This window comes from Mycteria americana, chromosome 2 (assembly GCF_035582795.1).
Source record: "Mycteria americana isolate JAX WOST 10 ecotype Jacksonville Zoo and Gardens chromosome 2, USCA_MyAme_1.0, whole genome shotgun sequence".
NCBI classification, from domain to species: Eukaryota; Metazoa; Chordata; class Aves; order Ciconiiformes; family Ciconiidae; genus Mycteria; species Mycteria americana.
This window is the reverse complement of record NC_134366.1, coordinates 166,016,974-166,035,266: the sequence shown is the minus strand read 5'-3', so window position 1 is coordinate 166,035,266 and position 18,293 is coordinate 166,016,974. Positions and strand designations below refer to the sequence as shown.

Below are 18,293 nucleotides of genomic sequence, written 5' to 3'. Positions count from 1 at the left end.
TTGGGGGGGGGGGAAGTTAACATTCTAACTTGGAGTTTTACTGTAATGGTGAGAAATAGTCTACTACGTATTTGCTACTCCTCTAGAAAGCTTCAAGGCATAAGCAAAGGTACAGATTAGTGAACAACATTTCAATTACATTCCCCCTCGTTCTTTAAGTAAAGGAATACACATCATAAATGCACTGCAATATATATCACTAACATAAAGAGAAAATCTGAATAAAAGGGGAGAAGCTATTGTAATGAAATAATTTACAGAAATTGCTGCTCTTATTTTCAGTATTGTGCTTAAAAATACTTCAGTTAAGTCGTGGTAGCACAACCGGCCATTAGGTGTCATTGTTGCTGCTATGTTTAATATTGGCTTCTACAAATTTTCAAGTAGTACCTACTAAAATACATTACTGTATATGGTTGCTTGCAATATGATTTTCATAAAAGGACTAATATTAGTTCTGTACCAAAGGTACAGAATGATGTCTACATTTCAAGGGCTCTGTAATAATATAACCAACAAATTTATTATCAGTCCACTAGCATTTTCAATTTTCCTTGAGCTTCTCGGCTATCTGCTCAGTTAACAATTAAAAAAACAGTCTTTCAGAAGTCAAATCCATAAAGTGAGTCTGAGATTTAGAAGCAAGTGCAATCAGAGATACCACACTTGCCATTATTCTTTTTTGATTCAAGCTGTTTTAATACCATTTAATTGAGGAGGGGGGAGAAGGGAAGGAATTTTGAGTGAGCCTATGTTACTGTCATTACTCACCAATTGTTTGAATAATAGCATTCTGGACAATCCTCTCATCACTCTCCTTGGAGCTTGTGCTGAAAGTGGCACTTCCTGCTGAACTGCGCCTATCACCCAGCTCAAAGTCAACACTGATGCGCAAGTGCTTCAACAAGGTATTAAAAACCTCCAGAACTGTTGGGCCTGGAAACAACACATAACAATGATTGTACCTGTCAAGGGAAAGATGCCTTAAGAAAATGAAAACTAACCTTTTCAATCCCTTTTCAGGAGAAATCAGATTAAGCTGAAAACAACACGCAAAACACACTGTTTGAAGGATAAGGCCTAGGGATAAACTTTTGCAATGTGCCTGCACCCTGATATTTTACAAATTATTTTGGGATCAGGAAATGCAGTCAGGTATATATCCATAATCCATTACTATCAAGTTGTAATGGGGTCTGGCTGGGACGGACTTAACTTTCTTCTTAGCAGCCTGGGTGGTGCTGCGCCTTGGATTTGTGACTAAAATAGTGTTGACAACACACCAGTGTTTCAGCTGTTGCTAAACAGTGCTAGCAAGTGTCAAGGCTTTTTCTTTTTCCCACTCTGTCCCTACAGAGAATAGGCTGGGGTGTGCAAGAAACTGGGAGGAGACACAGGCTGGGACAGATGACCCAAACTGACCAAAGGGCTATTCCATACCATATAACGTCATGCTCAGCAATAAAAGCTCTAGGAAAGGAGGAGGAAGGGGGGGACATTTGTTCGTACAGCATTTGTCTTCCCAAGTAACCATTATGCATGCTGAGGCCCTGCTTTCTAGGAAGCGGCTAAACATCTGCCTGTCAATGGGAAGTACTGAATAAATTGCTTTCCTTGTGCATGTAGCTTTTGCTTCACCCATTAAATTGTCTTTATCTGAGACCTCGCACCTTCTTTCTATGTCCTCCCTGTCCTGTAGGAAAGGGGAGTGATCAAATGGCTGTTGGCTGGAGTCAACCCATCATGCAAGTTTTACGTAGAAAATATAAGTGGTTGCTGAAATTAAGCACCAACAATGGGTTAAACTGCAGGTACTTTCACCTGAATTCCAGTTATTTCAAAATCTGCTACTAAAATCCAGTTCTGTATATTGGATCAAATAATGAGCTCTCTTCATAATATGGTAAAAGACTTCACAAGTCTATGCATGCAAACGTGTCTTGTATAAAGAGAAAGGACAGGCTCAGACTCAAGCTAATGGAGTAAAGCAATAATGTTTCAGCAGAAGACCAAAGAAAAACAACAGCAGAGCACATGTGCGTACACATCTTCATAACAACTCTTATTTCAAAGAACTATGCTACCTTAAATGACATAATTCACCTTATTTCAGCTGCTTCACAGTTACTAAGGTAAAATTTCTCCAAGAGCATTCTACTCTTGACTCCCATATTACCACTCATCTCACAGCAGCTGTATCACAAAGCGACAGTGCTCTTGACGTTTTGTAGAGTCACACACAGTTCTCTCAGACTTTGCAACTTCTTACCAAACAGGAATTCCTGCCTTTCACAAGGCTGTAAAAATACACCTACTCATTTTTTCAATGCAAAAGGATTATAAAACAGTTAAACGATCAAGTAAGTACATTTGAGCAACTGTAAACCAAGTAAGACTCCAAACATTTTATCAGCACAAAGGAGAAAAAAAAAAAATCAATAAATACAAAACCTTCTCAAAATATATACTTTCATTCAGTCTGAAAAAAAGCAAAAATGAGCAGCACCCTTCATATCTATCTTTTGACCTGATGCCTTTAATTTAAGACAACTTACCTATTGATCCTTTAGCTGCTATTGCAACGGCTTCCAAAAGAACCTGAATAATGCCAGCACGAACTCGTGGTGAGTCCCTTTTGCGAACATCGAGGTGTCCAAGAATTTCTTGTATTACATGATGGGAATATTGCGCCTATTAAAAAACAAACAAACAGAACGAAAAGCTTCATCTGTGACTTTAATAAGAATAAACTCATACACCGTTCAGCTGTAGGCACAACCACATTCCTATTCTGCAACATTCTTACTCATGTATTTATCTAAATTTCAATCAATTCATGATTAAATATGGATTAAAAAAACTTCCATGACAGATGAAGCCACACAGGTCCATTCAGCACAGTATACAAAAGCTTACAGCATTATAATATCCAGGAACATCTACAAGAACAGATGAAGCGTGAAGTGGTATTTCATTCAGCTAACTGCAATTCAAGGACTTCAGCTGGTCTTACAAAAAAGCGTCATTGATACAAACACTGAGAAAACTCAGCTTTCTTCCACAAACCTGGAATTTTATGACTTTATCCTTTGGGTGTCTGTGCTTGACGCATCCAAGAATCAGACCAAGAATCATGATCAAGAATTTGATCATGTTTACAACAGACAATAGAGGTTGCCTGCTAGTACAAATCAATTAGCACAACAGAGTTCCATGTGAAGTTGGTTTCTTGGGTTGTAAAAGCAGTACAGCTGCATTGGCATGGAGACATGACCAACTTAAGATGGATTTATTTATCAAGTACAATGTCAGATCAGTATGGCTATCCTGCTCCTTGTTCTGGAGCTTGCTCAGGGAACCTCTGCACTACCTTCCATCAAGAACCCCTTAATATCTTTTTTTCTTCTGCAAGTGTACATTAATTGGAAGTAAATCAGATCACCTCTGATCATAAACCATGATTAGGTTATTTGAAAAGTTTAAAGAATAAGGTTAAGGAGTTATGGAAAGGGATCTTCTGGATTCTTTGACTTCATCTACTGTCTATCATTATCATGGTGAGGTAAGCATTTAACCCTGTCTCGTGCTTGAAACATGTATGCAAGGAAAACAAACCCTGGAGAAAATCCTACCTGTATAGAATACATGATGATTTTGAAGCAGGAAACAGCAAATTCGTTGGGATCCCATAGTCTATGACGGTCTAAATGCCTGTAACCAAAAATTAAGGGACCTGAAATAATGACATTCTACAGATATAATAAATGGCATCTTACCGTTTTCTGAAAATTCACCTCAAAGGGATTATTTCCTTACATAAAGCTTCTAAACAGTGACTTATGAACTAGGTGAGAAAATGAGAACTTCAGAAAAGCATTTGTTTTCAAGGTTTCAGATGTGATCACACCACATTTGGCTGTAACAGAAATTCCTGATCTTCTAGTTTCACGAATTTAAGAACCTAGTCATACCAAAGAATTTGTTTTGAATCAGGAGCTACAAAATAATTATGGCTGAATGTTACATCCAGAATAGAGACTCTAAGAACTGTTTTTGTTTTCACAGTAGTTTCATGAATAATATATATGGAAAACAAAAAAGAGCTACTCTTTGTCTATATACTCCTTTATCACTCTGAAGCATTTCAACACTGTCTGCAAGAAATATCAAAACAGAATCAGAATGATAAATGCATCAGTTTCTCTTTAAATGGGACAGGAACCACTGATGAAAAACTTTGTCAGTTTCAAGCAAAGACAAGAAATTCTGCTTAAGCACTATGCTGACAGCTACGAATCGGGCACACATCAAATTTTCCAAAAAGGAGATCTGAGTACCTGGAAAAACATGACAAGAAGAAATGCATTTTTAAATCTAAAAGATTGATACAAATAATTTGGGATGCCTTTTAATTGGAATGATGTAGGTAAAAGAAAAAAAAACAAACCCCAAAATCCCCCCACCAAAACCCACAAAAAACTTTCTTCCAGAAACTGAATTTAGGTCTTGTTTCTAAATAGGTCTCTCAGCTACAGAAGTCCTACTGGTCTGCCCTTTCTCAAAGAACATAGTAAACATTAAAAGATGCTTCAAATAACAAACTTGAAAGCAAGCAGGTGAAAGAAGTCAGTACTCTGAACACAGGAGCACTGACTGGATCCTTTAACTTACTTTGCCTAGAATCTAGAGGTCTCAATCAACTCACTGGCCAGCTGCTACCAGCCTAGTGACCTTGCCGAGTACACAGGTCTCCTTCAAGGTTGATTAAACCAGCTGGCATAAAGCTACCCTCTCCTGTGCCCTAAATTATCTTGCAGTCCATTGCAGAGTTTAAAAAAAACATACTGCCATTTTGACACATTACATACCTTTCATAGAAATCCCTAGAGGAAAGAATTTTAGGAATTTTAAAGGTGTTTGTCTGCCAAGATAACAGCATATTTGCATTACTACATATTAAACTGGACTATCTGTTTGGGACAGCGGCCTTTCTTGTGCACGTTCCAAACACACAGGTATATTTAATCCTGCCTTGGGGGAGAAAGACAAACAAAATTACCTCTTTAAATCCTTCAAGGCTTAGCGGCTCATAATATTCATGTCTTCTTTCTCCCTAATATCATGCTGGTACAGTCCATCATTTCTTGTACATGATAGCTTATTTTAGCTAACTTATTTTCTTTTTGTCTCATCAAACACAAAACCATACTCTCCACTACCTTCCCCTGATTGGAACTGATCCTTTAATCTTTCAGGGTAGCATGCGTTCTCTGTTACCCTTGACAGTTCCTCTTTATCTGCCCCAAAAATCCATTCGGGCAGATTATGGTCAACTACATCTTGTATCAAGTTTTTTTAAAAAACCTTTTCTCTCAAAACAAGACATACAGTTTTCTTTTTCTAGAAAGGCACAGTATTAGCTGCTTCAGATAGCTGAACTGATGGGAAGACAGCAGGGGGAAGATGACAGCCTAGGTTAATGTTTTGTGTAACAGCTCAATGGGCAACATACTTTGTATACTGGAATTTTCCTCCCAAGAAAAGGAGTATTAGATTACTGTAGGTGATATATTTTACTCATCATAATGCAGGCAGTGTATTCAATGTAATTTTGTTTTTGTAAAAGATGGTAAATGGTATTTTCAGCATGGTGCATTTAGTTTAGTTAAAATCAAGTCACACCTTGCCTATTTTCTTCCAATTACTTTTTTTTAATAAAGAACATCTAAGTAAGATTGCAAAACATTTTATTGCTGGATTAACAGACGCCAAAGTCTGCCTTCCATTAAGACCTGCTGCATATATGTAGCAAATGTGCACAATTAGGTTTCTGAAATTAAAAGGAACAGAAGAACCAATGGTGCAAATTACTACTTTCTGGAGTGAGAGCCACTAACAATCCCTGAATTCACTCACGTTGTCACACTTGCAAGCAATCCTTACAGTACAAAATGATAAATCGAGACTGATGATTAGCAAGCAGAACTGAGGCATGTACGGCAATATATAAAATAATCTTCTTATGCATAATGTTTGCTGAAAGAATATTAAACACCAGGCTTTTGATATTCAAGACCCTTCCATAGATGATGTGATAACTCACAGGAATGGAAATACAGTGAGATGAATAGGGTGTAACTTGTTATACTTGGGAAGTTGTTTATATTCACTAGATTTCTGTATCCCTCTGGATCTGCCTAATCCATTCACCATTGCAAATTCATGCTAAGTAAGTCTAAATAGCTTCTGACTGTTGACACAAAATACAAATTTTTTTCATATCATATTAATATAAAATTTTTGACTTTCATTAAGCAGTTTACCAGACTGATCTGTCAGATTTAATTAAAAATGAGAATTTGAGAGTTTCTAGCTACTACATGTACAGACTTATAACCATGAAGATTTTCTGTCAAAGGCAAGGAGAATTAAGGTCGATCCAAACCCATACCAGGAGACCGACTCAGATTTCAACTATTTTCACTATATTTAAATCCCTCGATTGTTGAATGTACTCAGCCTCATGATGAAAGAAGCACTATTCTCTCAGTTTTGCAAGGAAAGTGACAGCATGTTGACTGATATATATTGACTGCAAGCCTTCAAGTGGGGAACTGAATCTGCATCTTCAGTGTTAGCTCTGTAATAAACGGGCTTGTCTTCATTTCCAGAGCTTTCTTAAAAGCTGTGAAATTGTTGAAAACTGTTAAGAGAAACTGTTTTCTAATCAAGTACACATAAACTAAGTCAGGTTTTTCCATCAAAGTGCAATGGACTCACTATCCCAAACTTTCATTCTACCAGTTCTGCTCATTCACAAAATGAAGCTGATTAGACAGAGTGCTCCCTTTTTGTTTAGGAAAAACAGCTTGGAAATCGCATTTCCTGCGTCTCTTGTTCTTCAAAAATACTAAACCTTTACAGCAGTTATTTATAAAAAGATAAATTTATTTGGCAATTCTTCCTCAAAATGGAACACAAAAACGGTGGCCACAAAGACTTTTTATTAATAGAAGAGATAATACATTGAGTAACTGGTCATTATCTACTGATTTCAGCACACAAATACAGCATGTAGCACGTAGAGGTGCACAAAGACTCAAGCGGATCCTTAGGATCATAGCGAGTAAGAAAAGAAATTAAGCTGCAAATAACACTTTGAATACATAAAGCTTTGGATCTGCCACAGGAAATGCAGGTACGACACCTTCTCAAATCCCAAACCAGGCACTATGTCTAGTCTAGGGAATCAGGAATCAGTTGTGGGAAACTTCCCTGGTACTGAAATGATTCAAAAGACTGAAGTAACTGCACATGCTGATAAAGTTTTGAGATAAGCCCATGAAAGGAATTTAAAAGTGCTAAGAAAGCAGCTGCAGTACAGTTCCAAATAGTCCATCTAGGCTGTTTAGTACCTAAACGTTCACTCTAGTGGCAGGCATTTTGGAGGAATGCAAATTTTAAACTTAGGAAAGGATGAAAATTTTTTAATAAAACACTCAACTTTGCAACAGTTAAACTCCAATCCAATTGGTATAATAGGTACACAAGCAAAGTAAGATAATAGCACAGTTCTTTGCATTTAATGCTTTTGGGTGAAAAACAAGGGGCTACAAAAGTTTTCTGCCCTCAATACCTACCCTATCTGCTTTTTGCATTTCTGTTCTTACTTAACAGTAGTAATGTGAAAATGGCTTTTGGTAGCTTGAAAGTCCTTCAGTGTATGAATGGAGTACTTAATCTTTGCGGAAAGGACCAGGTCGTCTAAGAGAATATATTCCCATAACAAGTGGGTATCTTTAAAATCTACAACAAGGAGCAAGCAGCTCTCCTCATCACCAGGAAAAGCCAGGGTTTGAAAGTAGTATCACCGAGTCCAGAGCTTCCTGCAAAAATTTCTCCTGAGAACATGCCTACTTTGTAGACACTAGCAGAGGTGAAAGAAGCAGATTTAAGTTATCTCAATGCTTGCAGCTTTTTTCATATCATACTTTTTTAAGAAGCAACTGGGGCAATGCAGAGGATTGAAAAACGCTGGACTTGATAGTCAATACATCAGCTACAATTTGTACTGTGTGCATTTCTGCAATAATGTGCATACTGTGTGCATATCTGCCATTCGATACTAAATGAGCTGTTAAAGACATTCCTCACAGAATATCAAAACAGGTCTTGGCAGAAAACTGCAAGAAAGTAGAAATCTTAACTTTATGTATTAATCTGGGCACAGTATTCCTTTGTGCTACTTGTATTTTACTTGGCTTGTCTCTTCACTGACTGCAAGTCATCTATGGGACATTAATATCTTGAATAAAGAGTTTCACATTCAAAAGAAAGGCCAGCTGAGGCAACAATCCATCCAAATCATTTTATTGCACTTCTAAAATCAGTAAAATGGGACGCACATTTCTCCATAACTATCTTCAAGTCAACAGATGGCAACAAAGAGGTGAAATTAAAAGAGGAGCAATTTTTTGAAGAAACATGAATGGAATCCTTTGGGTTGAAAAGGAGGAAAGAACTTAATGCAACATAATTAGAGGATGAAATAAAAAAAAAAAATCTTTTACAATAGGACCTACCATGAATTTTCAACTTACACAAAAACTGGTCTGACAGCATTATTCATATTTCCATAGGTTGCTCGTCCTAGTAGTTCCCTGAAACAATTCTCAGCCAGCAGAGCAGGATTTTCCTCTTTCTCTCCTCCGGTAGGAGAGGATGGAGGGCCTATTCTGCTGAAATAAGACAAAAATACATTGATTTTACTACTGATTAATATTCATCTTCCTTACTGTACCCACCCTTGGTTCTACAACGTTCATGAGTCACACTCTTGATCTAGGCAAGAACTGTATCTCAAATATACATCAAACCAGAATTCTGAATAAAACATTTTATTCTCTTATAGCATGACTATAGATCATCACCTGTTCACTCAGTACTGACCACTGTATGAGTAAATACTTATATGGCTGAAATGATGGCTGTTTATACTGATTTAACTTGTTACCCACTGCATTTTGACAAACTATTACCCATAGCTAACAATAAGTGAAGGCTATGAAGCCATGCAAAAAGTTAGGTAGAATCTTAGTCATTTTGCTCAGACTAATGATCTCATTCACCTGCCCACTACTGAATCCACACTGTGTGGGTGAGTGTTAAATAAAACTCCAATACTTCAGCAGAAACAGATGGCTTGTGAGTTGAAAAAAAAAGTCTGATTGAACCAATTAGAACATTATCACCCACATAGTTACCTCTAACTAGATAGTGTACAAGTTAGTCACCTCCTAACTGATGGTCTCCCAATGTTACTATGGAAAAGACTGTGTGTGTATGTCTTTTCCATAAATGGGTGTCCATGCCCAGGTGCTGGCAGGGGGCCTACAGGGTGGTCTCTGTGAGGAGAGGACACAGCTGAGCCCCTCAGCCAAGCTGGGGGTGCCTGGGGGAAAAGAGGTTTCCGAAAGGGCACAAGGCGGCAGAGGCAGAGGAGGAGGAAGCCAAGGCGGGAGCAGCGGCAGAGGGACCCCGAGGCCGGAGGAGGAGGAGGGCAGGAGGTGCTGCAGGCCCGCAGCAGGGATCCCCTGCAGCCCTGGAGAGACCCCGCTGGAGCAGAGACCCACCCTGCAGCCCGGGGAGGGCCCCAGGCCGCAGCAGGGGGATATTTCCTGCAGGAGCTGCGGCCGTGGAGAGCCCGGGCGGGAGCAGGTTGTCCCTGAAGGACTGCAGCCCGGGGCAGGGCCCGCGCTGGAGCAGGAGACGGGTGAGGAGGGAGGAGCGGCCGAGAGGGGCTGTGAGGGACTGACCGAACCCCCATCCCCATCCCCTGCACCCTTCATGGGGAGAGGATTTGGGAGTGAAGGGGTGAAGCTGGGCATGGGAAAAGTCGGGGTGGGGGGAAGGTGTTTTAGTTTTTGTCTTTGTTTCCTACTACCCAAATCTATTTTGATTGGCAATTAAAATAAATTAATTTTCCTCGAGTCGAGTCTGTTTTGCCTGTGACAGTAACTGGTGATTGATCTCCCTGTCTTTATCTTAACCCATGAGCTTTTTTATCCTATTTTCTCCCCCGTCCTGTTGAGGTGGAGTGAAAGAACAGCTGGATGGGAGTTTGGCTTTTAGCCAGGGCTAACCCACCACAAGGACTGAAAAGTTAAGCACAATATCTTTTATAATGTCTGCATCAGTACACACAAACCTCTAATTTTTAACCTTATTAAAATATAATACTTTGTCAAGTTGTTTTTTGCATTGTAGTATTCAATGATTCCATTGGGCAACTGGACTCCCGTATTTATCACATCGTATGTTACTAATAACTTGGAGGGGAAAGAAAAAAAACAAAAACCAACCACAAACACCTTTCACATTTGGAAATATATTTTTAAGACGTGGATATTGATGTTAATTTCCCCATACTATATTTATAAAGCTGGCCCTTGTTGAAGAAGGATTATTCTTTCCTAAAAGGATTACTCTGAAAAAGAAACATAGCAACTGATTTCTTCAGTCAGAAAGAAAAAGAAACATAGCAACTGATTTCTTCAGTCAGAAAATAATAACAGAAAAAAAATACAGACTGTCAAACTTTGCATCAGATAAATACACCATGAAGAGTGTTAAACTGCGTCAGTTTTGCTGAGAAATTCATCCTTTAACACGAAGATTAGTTATTTCAATCATAGAAATGTACTACCGATAGTAAGGAACAATAAAAAAAATGATGACACAATGGGAGGGAGAGGAAAAAAGCAATGGGTGGGGGAAGAATTTATTACTACCACAGCTACTACTGCTTAAGGTGCTAAAATACCTCAATGAATGACTTAATCTAAAATAAAAATGCTTTTAAATTAAGAAGGAATTAAAATAATCATTTAAATATCAACTTCATTTCATATGGAAATTTCAACTTATGAGTTAATAAATCTTGCAGTGCAAAGCAAGGCTTTAATGTTTTATACTAATGACAGCAGCAATGACCAAATTTTGTGAAGTTCAAATACTGTCATTTTCAATTATTTCTTTTCTCTCTGTGACTGGGAATTAGGCTGACTATTTAAAATAAACTTGGTACAAAAAGAGAGTAGGAGTACTGAATTAAAGACTGAATCCAGACACAGGAGAAGCAAAACTACAGAAACCCCACACTATTTTGGACAAACTAAAACCTACCAAGGCCTAAATTCTGCCACTGAGTTTTGAAGGGAATAGCCTGTTCTCACCTTGGAATAACTAAAATCAGCACCTGCACCATAAACAGTGAAAGGTAGAGCCTTTCCAGAAGAGTTTCCAGTTTTCCACTTTCCATTTTTGATGCAGGCCTTGGTAATGGTTTTTGGTTCATTTTTTGGGTTGTGTTTTTTGCTTTGGTTTTTTTTTTTTATTTTTTCTTTTGCCCAAAATCACCTCCTTTTCAGTACACAGAAACCTGAATCACTAGAGCAAATTAAAGGCATTTGAAATGTATTTCAGAATTTAACTGCTTCACACATCATACTGTTAAGCTGTTACTAATATTTCTTTTAAATTGAGCAGTTGAGAGGTGGGAGATTGAGGAAGAACGAAAGAAAATAGTTCCCCCTAAGGTACTTGTATTACTTATCAAGAAGTACTATACCTACAGGTGGCAAGTATTTTTTTTCACAAAACATTATAGAAACTGAAGTGAGGATTCATTAACCTACATTAACATTATGCATCTATGCATTAGGAGATTTATTTCGGACTGCAGAAATCAGTACGCTAAAACCTTAAGCATACTTTCAGTTCTGCAGTGCAAGCTTGTGCGTTAAATACATTCAAAAGTGTTCACCAAGAGTATTGGCTTTAGTTAATTTTCACTCTTCAGCATCATAAAACCATAGCTTTAGAGCATTATAAAAAGTCGAATACTCAAATGCCACTAGTCAAATGAACATGTTAACATCATAGTTGTAATATCTTCTGATAGCAAAAGATCTTGTAGTGTTTCAAGACTACTGCAACATGAAAGTTGCAATATAAAAATCCTGTTGCCTCTGGTAACACCAGTGTTTCAGAAGTTACCATAACATTGCTAGCTTGTCAGATTTTAATAATAAAAAAGCCCCAGGCACCCTGTTAGATAAGTAAGGAGAAACAGTTTTACAAATGCACAATTATTAGAATTTTAAAAGGCATGACAATTTGTATATAATCTACCATAAGTACCACTAAACTGCAGCTTTATCCAACTGCTGTGCCCCTTAATCTCCCTATTTTTTTTCCTGTACTGCCTGGACTCTGATCTAGACAGATGGGCATCCTTCTCAGCGCAGACAAGGTACAAACGACAGTGCAGGACTGTCATTCCCGTTGCTGTTTTGACACAGATTCCCTAGAACACAGCAGCATGACAAAGCCGGGTGGGGAGCTGTCCTAGTTTCAGCTGGGAGAAAGTTCATTTTCTTCATAGCAGCTAGTATGGGGCTAAGTTTTGGATTTGTGCTGGAAACAGTGTTGATAACACAGGGATGTTTTCATTGTTGCTGAGCAGTGCTTACACAGAGTCAAGGCCTTCTCCGCTTCTCACCCCACCCCACCAGCGAGTAGGCTGGGGGTGCACAAGAAGCTGGGAGGGGACACAGCTGGGACAGCTGACCCCAACTGACCAAAGGGATATGCCATACCATAAGACATCACACTCAGTATATAAAGCTGGGGGAAGAAAAAGGAAGGGGGGGGACGTTCAGAGTGATGGCATTTGTCTTCCCAGGTAACCGTTACGCGTGATGGAGCCCTGCTTTCCTGGAGATGGCTGAACACCTGCCTGCCCATGGGAAGCAGTGAATGAATTCCTTGGTTTGCTTTGCTTGTGTGTGTGGCTTTTTCTTTACCTATTAAACTGTCTTTGTCTCAACCCACGAGTTTTCTCACTTTTACTCTTCCAATTCTCTCCCCCATCCCACCAGGGGGAGGCAGCCAGCGGCTGTGTGGGGCTGAGCTGCCAGCTGGGGTTAAACTACAACAGGGGGTGTGGGGGAAGAAAGGAGGCTGCAGAACACACAGAGCTAGTCTATCTGGAAGAATTCTAGTTAAAACGCAGTAAAAATAAGTTAGCTTTTAAGTGTTTGTATATGCAATCCTACAGAAGGTGACTTCTCAGCATTGCTTGGAGTCTTAGTTTAGAATAGGTTAAAGGAAGAAATTGCAATCCAGTCCTCCTAGTCTAAAACATCAGTCTTAGACAGCATCAGAATGTTCAAAATTGTCTCCTCTTGTTTGTAGGAATCACATTTTTATTTTGAACTTTAACAGTACCTACCTCTATTTCTCACTAGGTGTTCCTTATCGTTATCAGATGAAAGACAATGACTATGAAATTACTCTTTTAACTTTTTAGTTTTAAAGGAAACATTGTACAGGCTCTCAAGTTTCTAAGTTCACATGAGCAACTCATACTCATTTTGTTTCACTGACTTGGTTTTTAAACAAAGATCAGAAAACCTCTGACAAATCCAACTGCAACACTTAAAAAAAATTACTACTATTTCTCTGCATCCAGACTTTCTGTACTACCACAAGTCCAGAGGAGTGAAACATGAAATGCATTTTGCAATGAAATGGGCAAGAACTACCGTTCTACCAGCTTTCTTGTGGGTAACCTCTATCAGAAAAGGTGGCAAAAAGGAACTGGAGGGAGGGACGTTTTGAAGTACAGCAGTTTCCATAGCAAACATCTAATCACAGGCTTAAACTGGCTCAGAGCAACTCAGCATCTCATGCACAAGACTTCTTTAATACCACAAAATCAGGATTGGCCAATAATATGATGGGACATGTGAAGAATTAACCACTATTTTTGAGAGGACTAGCTACAGGAATGTTTGACTACTATTCGCCCACCCTGAGAAAGAAATACATTCTAATCCACCTCTAAAACAGAATTGATATGAACATTTTAGATATATTAGAAGGATTTGAAGTCAAGTCTACAACAAGTGCTAGGGTGTCCTTCTGCCTTAAATAAGGCTAGCACATTTAGCTTTGCAGTTATCATGAAGAATACGTTACAAACTAACTGAACTTCCAATTTCATACATCCCTTCCCCATTTTAGAGATGCACATAAATTGACATACATGATTGACGCTTCTGAATTTTCTTCTAGAAAACTTGAAGGAGGGAAGGAGAGTCTTTCAGGCAATGCCTTACACTATACAGAAGTATGCATGGCAATTATTTTGTAATACAGAATCACAGTGAAGTACAACTAAGAAAAAACCCAACCAATCTGATTTTTAGAATATGTTACACTTGCAAATTTTTCTGATATTCACGTAACTAGAATGTGCATTCAGATACATGGACAAATAACATCCACAAATACAATTATCTTTTTAAAATGTTGTTTAAATATTAAATTCTCAACTTCAAAAAGTGTCTCATCTGACACGTACTCAGAAGAATCTTGAATTAAGCTATTAAGGTTCCACAAGTAAAAATTACACTGATCATTAAGGTAAGCTTTACTTATGTGTACCTCAGCTTTAACCAAAATGGGTATTTTCTATGGACTTAAGTTGGGGGTATTTTCTGGAATTTCTGCTCTTTCCCAAATAATGCTTTAATTCCATCTGCCAGAACAATATGCTTCTTACTCCTACTCTTCAAGATGCCTCTGTTTGTGCTCCACAAATATGAAGTCACATATAAAACAAGATGAGAAATTCTCTGTAACGTCATTTAAGGCCAGCAGATCAACAATTTATAAATATTGTTTTCAGCTTTTCTGTCATATGCGCATCATACAAGGCCCCTGCTTGCCACTTGGAAAATCATTAGTCTTTTTTTCTGTTGAATGTGCATTATAGAAAAAGTTTCAAGCAGCCAGTTCAGATATTTAACTAACAGTTGCTTTTTGACAGATTTGTTTTTCTACCACCACTATTGCATTGCTCAACAAATGATAAAAATGAGTCCTGCAGTACATATAAACTGATCTAAGTGGTTGATCCAAATCCTATTTCAGTCACTTTTTCCATCAGTAATTAGTTTAATTTTGCTACATAAAGTATACGCTTGAGGGCACTGTAAACAGTAACAAAAGAAAGGGCCCACCTGCATCTAGAAGCCCTGTAAGAGCTAGCAAAGGCTAACTAGGCTCTCCTTGTTCAGACAGCAGTTTCAGAAACCTTTGTCTCTTATTCAGATCATTCTTTAGATGTAAAATCCAAGCAGATATTTCTGTACATACTGTGTGGGCCCTCAGTTATATGCATAAAATAGATAAAGCACGGACAGATAGACAACTATTGATTTTAGTCATCTAGTCTGAAAATTTGCTTTAGAGAAGAGACAGGTACTGGCAGTTAGAAATAAGAGAAGAAAAATAAGGCTGAGGAATGGAAAAAAAAACACACCACCAAAACCCAACAAACCAAAAAAGACAAACCTGACAGATTTAGCAAGCTGAGCATCACATGAAAGCATGAAAAGTGTGTTGTTATAGGAAGGCTGCTGAACCTACTTACCAAGCAAGTTTTGAAGCAGCTAGGGTTGGACATGAAACAAATATTTAAGCTTGTTTGCACAGCTGAAGTTGATTTTATGGAAATTTCCCAGTGCTAGCAATAAACACTTTTTACACCTACATAGTGTTTAGCCACAAATACAGACATGGACCAAAAAAAGTGACTTTTCAATTGTAAAGTGGCTGGCATATCCTCAACGCAATTATCACAGAAATCTTTTTTGAAGGCATACCTGACAGGTAATACGCCTAGGAGTCACTGAAAGCAAAAAAAGAGAAGGGAGTCTACATATAAATAAATTTTAAATGATCACTTTAAGTACTGTTGCAGACAGGACAGATAGTTGTTACTAATGGCTAAATGGGAATTAAACCCTCAATTTTTAAGAAATATAACTAGCAAAATCATTTGAATCACCTAAAAGCCTGTGCTTACTAATCTCTGTATCTGACGTCAGAAAACACAGAGTTTACAGTTTTTAAGAAGTCTAAACATGGTTATACAGTTTCTGGAGCAATTTTTAGGCCAGTAGAATCTAGAACAAGTGAAATGAAGGCGGTTGAAAAGACTGTAAGACAAGAAACACTAAAAGCAGTTAAGCAGAGCTGTGCTATCAGTTTCAGGGAGACTCAGCTAGTACACATCAGTGGCTATTTCCACTAAAAAGAAAAGAAAAAGGTATCAATCATAAAAACTAAGCCTAAAAATTGCTTAAAAAACATGCCAGCGACCAAGAATAAAAATACCTGTCAATATCCTCTATTTTCTGCATATTAAACAGTAGTGATGGTACTATCTTGTCCATGTGCTGAGGTTCCCATATAGTTGCTCGAAGTTCATCATTAACTGTTTTTCGAACCACTCCCTGAATGCCCCTGATTCCAGCAATCCGGATCCTAAGGAAGAAAAAAAGGAACTACTGAAAAGGAGAAACACAGCACCACCCAGTATGGCTGTTTACCTATTAGGCAGTAGTAATTACGTAGTGTGGAATTCCATTAGGTTCTCAAAAGCAGTAATTTGGAAATTTGGTCAATTCATTAAGGTTGCCCATATTGCCTTTAAATGCCTTTATAGCTTATAAGGAAGCTGAGAAAACAAACTGAACAGAAGATGATCTCCAACAATAATGCTGACACTGATCAATGAATACTCAAACTGTGTATACCACCTTCAAAAGAAAGTCACTTGGGTAAAAACCAACTCTACGCAATTTACTACCCATCAGTTGAAACGTGCACAATCTCAACCTATTCCAGTGCTGAAGAAAAATATTGTGAAGTTATCACAGCAAAGCTGAAGCAATAGCTACCAGAGCCACGTGATCATGTCCTTAAAAGCTGTAATTAAGGCTGTGCATTAATCATAACAAATCTTTAAAGATTTGTGCAAGATTCACAAGATGGAAAGCAAAGGATAATTCTATCAACTTAAGCCTGATGCACAAAAGGAACCACCACTTTTATCCTAAAACCGTTTGAACCAAATTAACTGAGAACTGATCAACAACAACAATAAAACAATAAAAAGGAAAAATTAATGTAAGTTCTAAAAAATACTTAGTCTAGTTGTTAGCTATTTTGTTTTGTTGAACAAAAATAGTTTGCAGGAGAATCTGTACAATTAAATGAATGGCAAAATATTCTTTTTTGAAGTGGTCATAGTAAATTAGCCATTATAATAAATGATAGGAATAGAATTTTACTTAGTGAAAACAAGTAGAAGAAAGGGTGATACAGCGATCAAGTGAAATAAGCGCAAGCTTTGCTAAAATTTGAAATTATTCCTATTAAAATTCATCCCTCATTTTTTAAATCTTAATTTCAGCATGGACAACACATAACTAGCCTTTGTTCAGTCAAATTCACTGCATTAAAACATTTGCTAGATGAACTACAGAGCTAACTGAACTCTGTAATTAATATTTTTGTTTAGCTTTCCATTTTTAAATACTTAAATCTGTAGCCTCCTGTTTTTCAGCTATTTCTGAACAAAGCCATGTGCATTCAGGATGGATCTGATACCATTCTAGACCTTTCAAGACAGTGTTAATAGGGTTAGAAACAAAACAGGGAAGAAAGGGATGCACAAACAACTAGAAAATCACTTGCTATTGCTGTACTACAACTACAGTGCAGTATCCAATAATAAGTTTTCAATATTAAGGATCTAAGATTGACATTTAAAACACACAGCTTCCAAAATTCCATCACTGAAACTTTTTTTTTTTTGCTTTTTAATTATTAGTTCTTAAGGTAATCAAGTTTTGCTGATACTGTGGCTTTAGATACATTAAATACTAGCACTAACCTCCCCTGCTGAAAGGGAAATCTCAGCAGGTGAGATTCAGTTTCAGACTCAGAAGCCTACATTACCTGACTACGTGTATAGATGATGTTCAAGCTCCCATTCAAGCCAGTCAGTTCAGTGGAACCTCAAGCTATGCAGGTGAACAGCGACTCCAGATGTATGCTTTAGGATGAGCTGAATTACTGCCTAGGCCCCATCAATGGTATCGACTACTTGTGATATCTGCATTTAGAATTGTATTCTGTAGTCATAGCTCTTCTGTTTTGCTGAATTACCTCAGCACCTACAGCAAATCTGGTATGCCAACTCCAAGAATGATCACTGTTCATAAAGATTGCTTTCAAAAAAGATACATTCAGCCTGCCTAGGAAGATGTGGAAAAAGTCATATTGCTATACATTTCATTAACCTGAGTAAAAAATTGATTCACCTGGGGAAAAAAGGCCACACTGTTGTGTACTGGAGTGCCACTAGCACTAAT

The 18,293-nt window shown here is 37.9% G+C and overlaps 1 protein-coding gene across 8 annotated transcripts in view; it reads right to left on the bottom strand.

The window, feature by feature from the left end:
• Window positions 1-18,293, bottom strand: part of EFR3A (EFR3 homolog A) — a 91,716-nt gene that overhangs the window by 32,614 nt on the left and 40,809 nt on the right. For 7 of the 8 annotated variants that reach the window (XM_075495282.1, XM_075495278.1, XM_075495275.1 and 4 more), the window contains 5 exons: window positions 16,249-16,398; window positions 8,601-8,738; window positions 3,633-3,711; window positions 2,556-2,691; window positions 772-936 (listed from right to left, as the gene is read on the bottom strand). In XM_075495282.1, the coding sequence (XP_075351397.1) occupies window positions 772-936; window positions 2,556-2,691; window positions 3,633-3,711; window positions 8,601-8,738; window positions 16,249-16,398 (668 nt within the window). The remainder of the gene's footprint in view (window positions 1-771; window positions 937-2,555; window positions 2,692-3,632; window positions 3,712-8,600; window positions 8,739-16,248; window positions 16,399-18,293) is intronic. The other variant, XM_075495277.1, reaches the window with a different exon arrangement.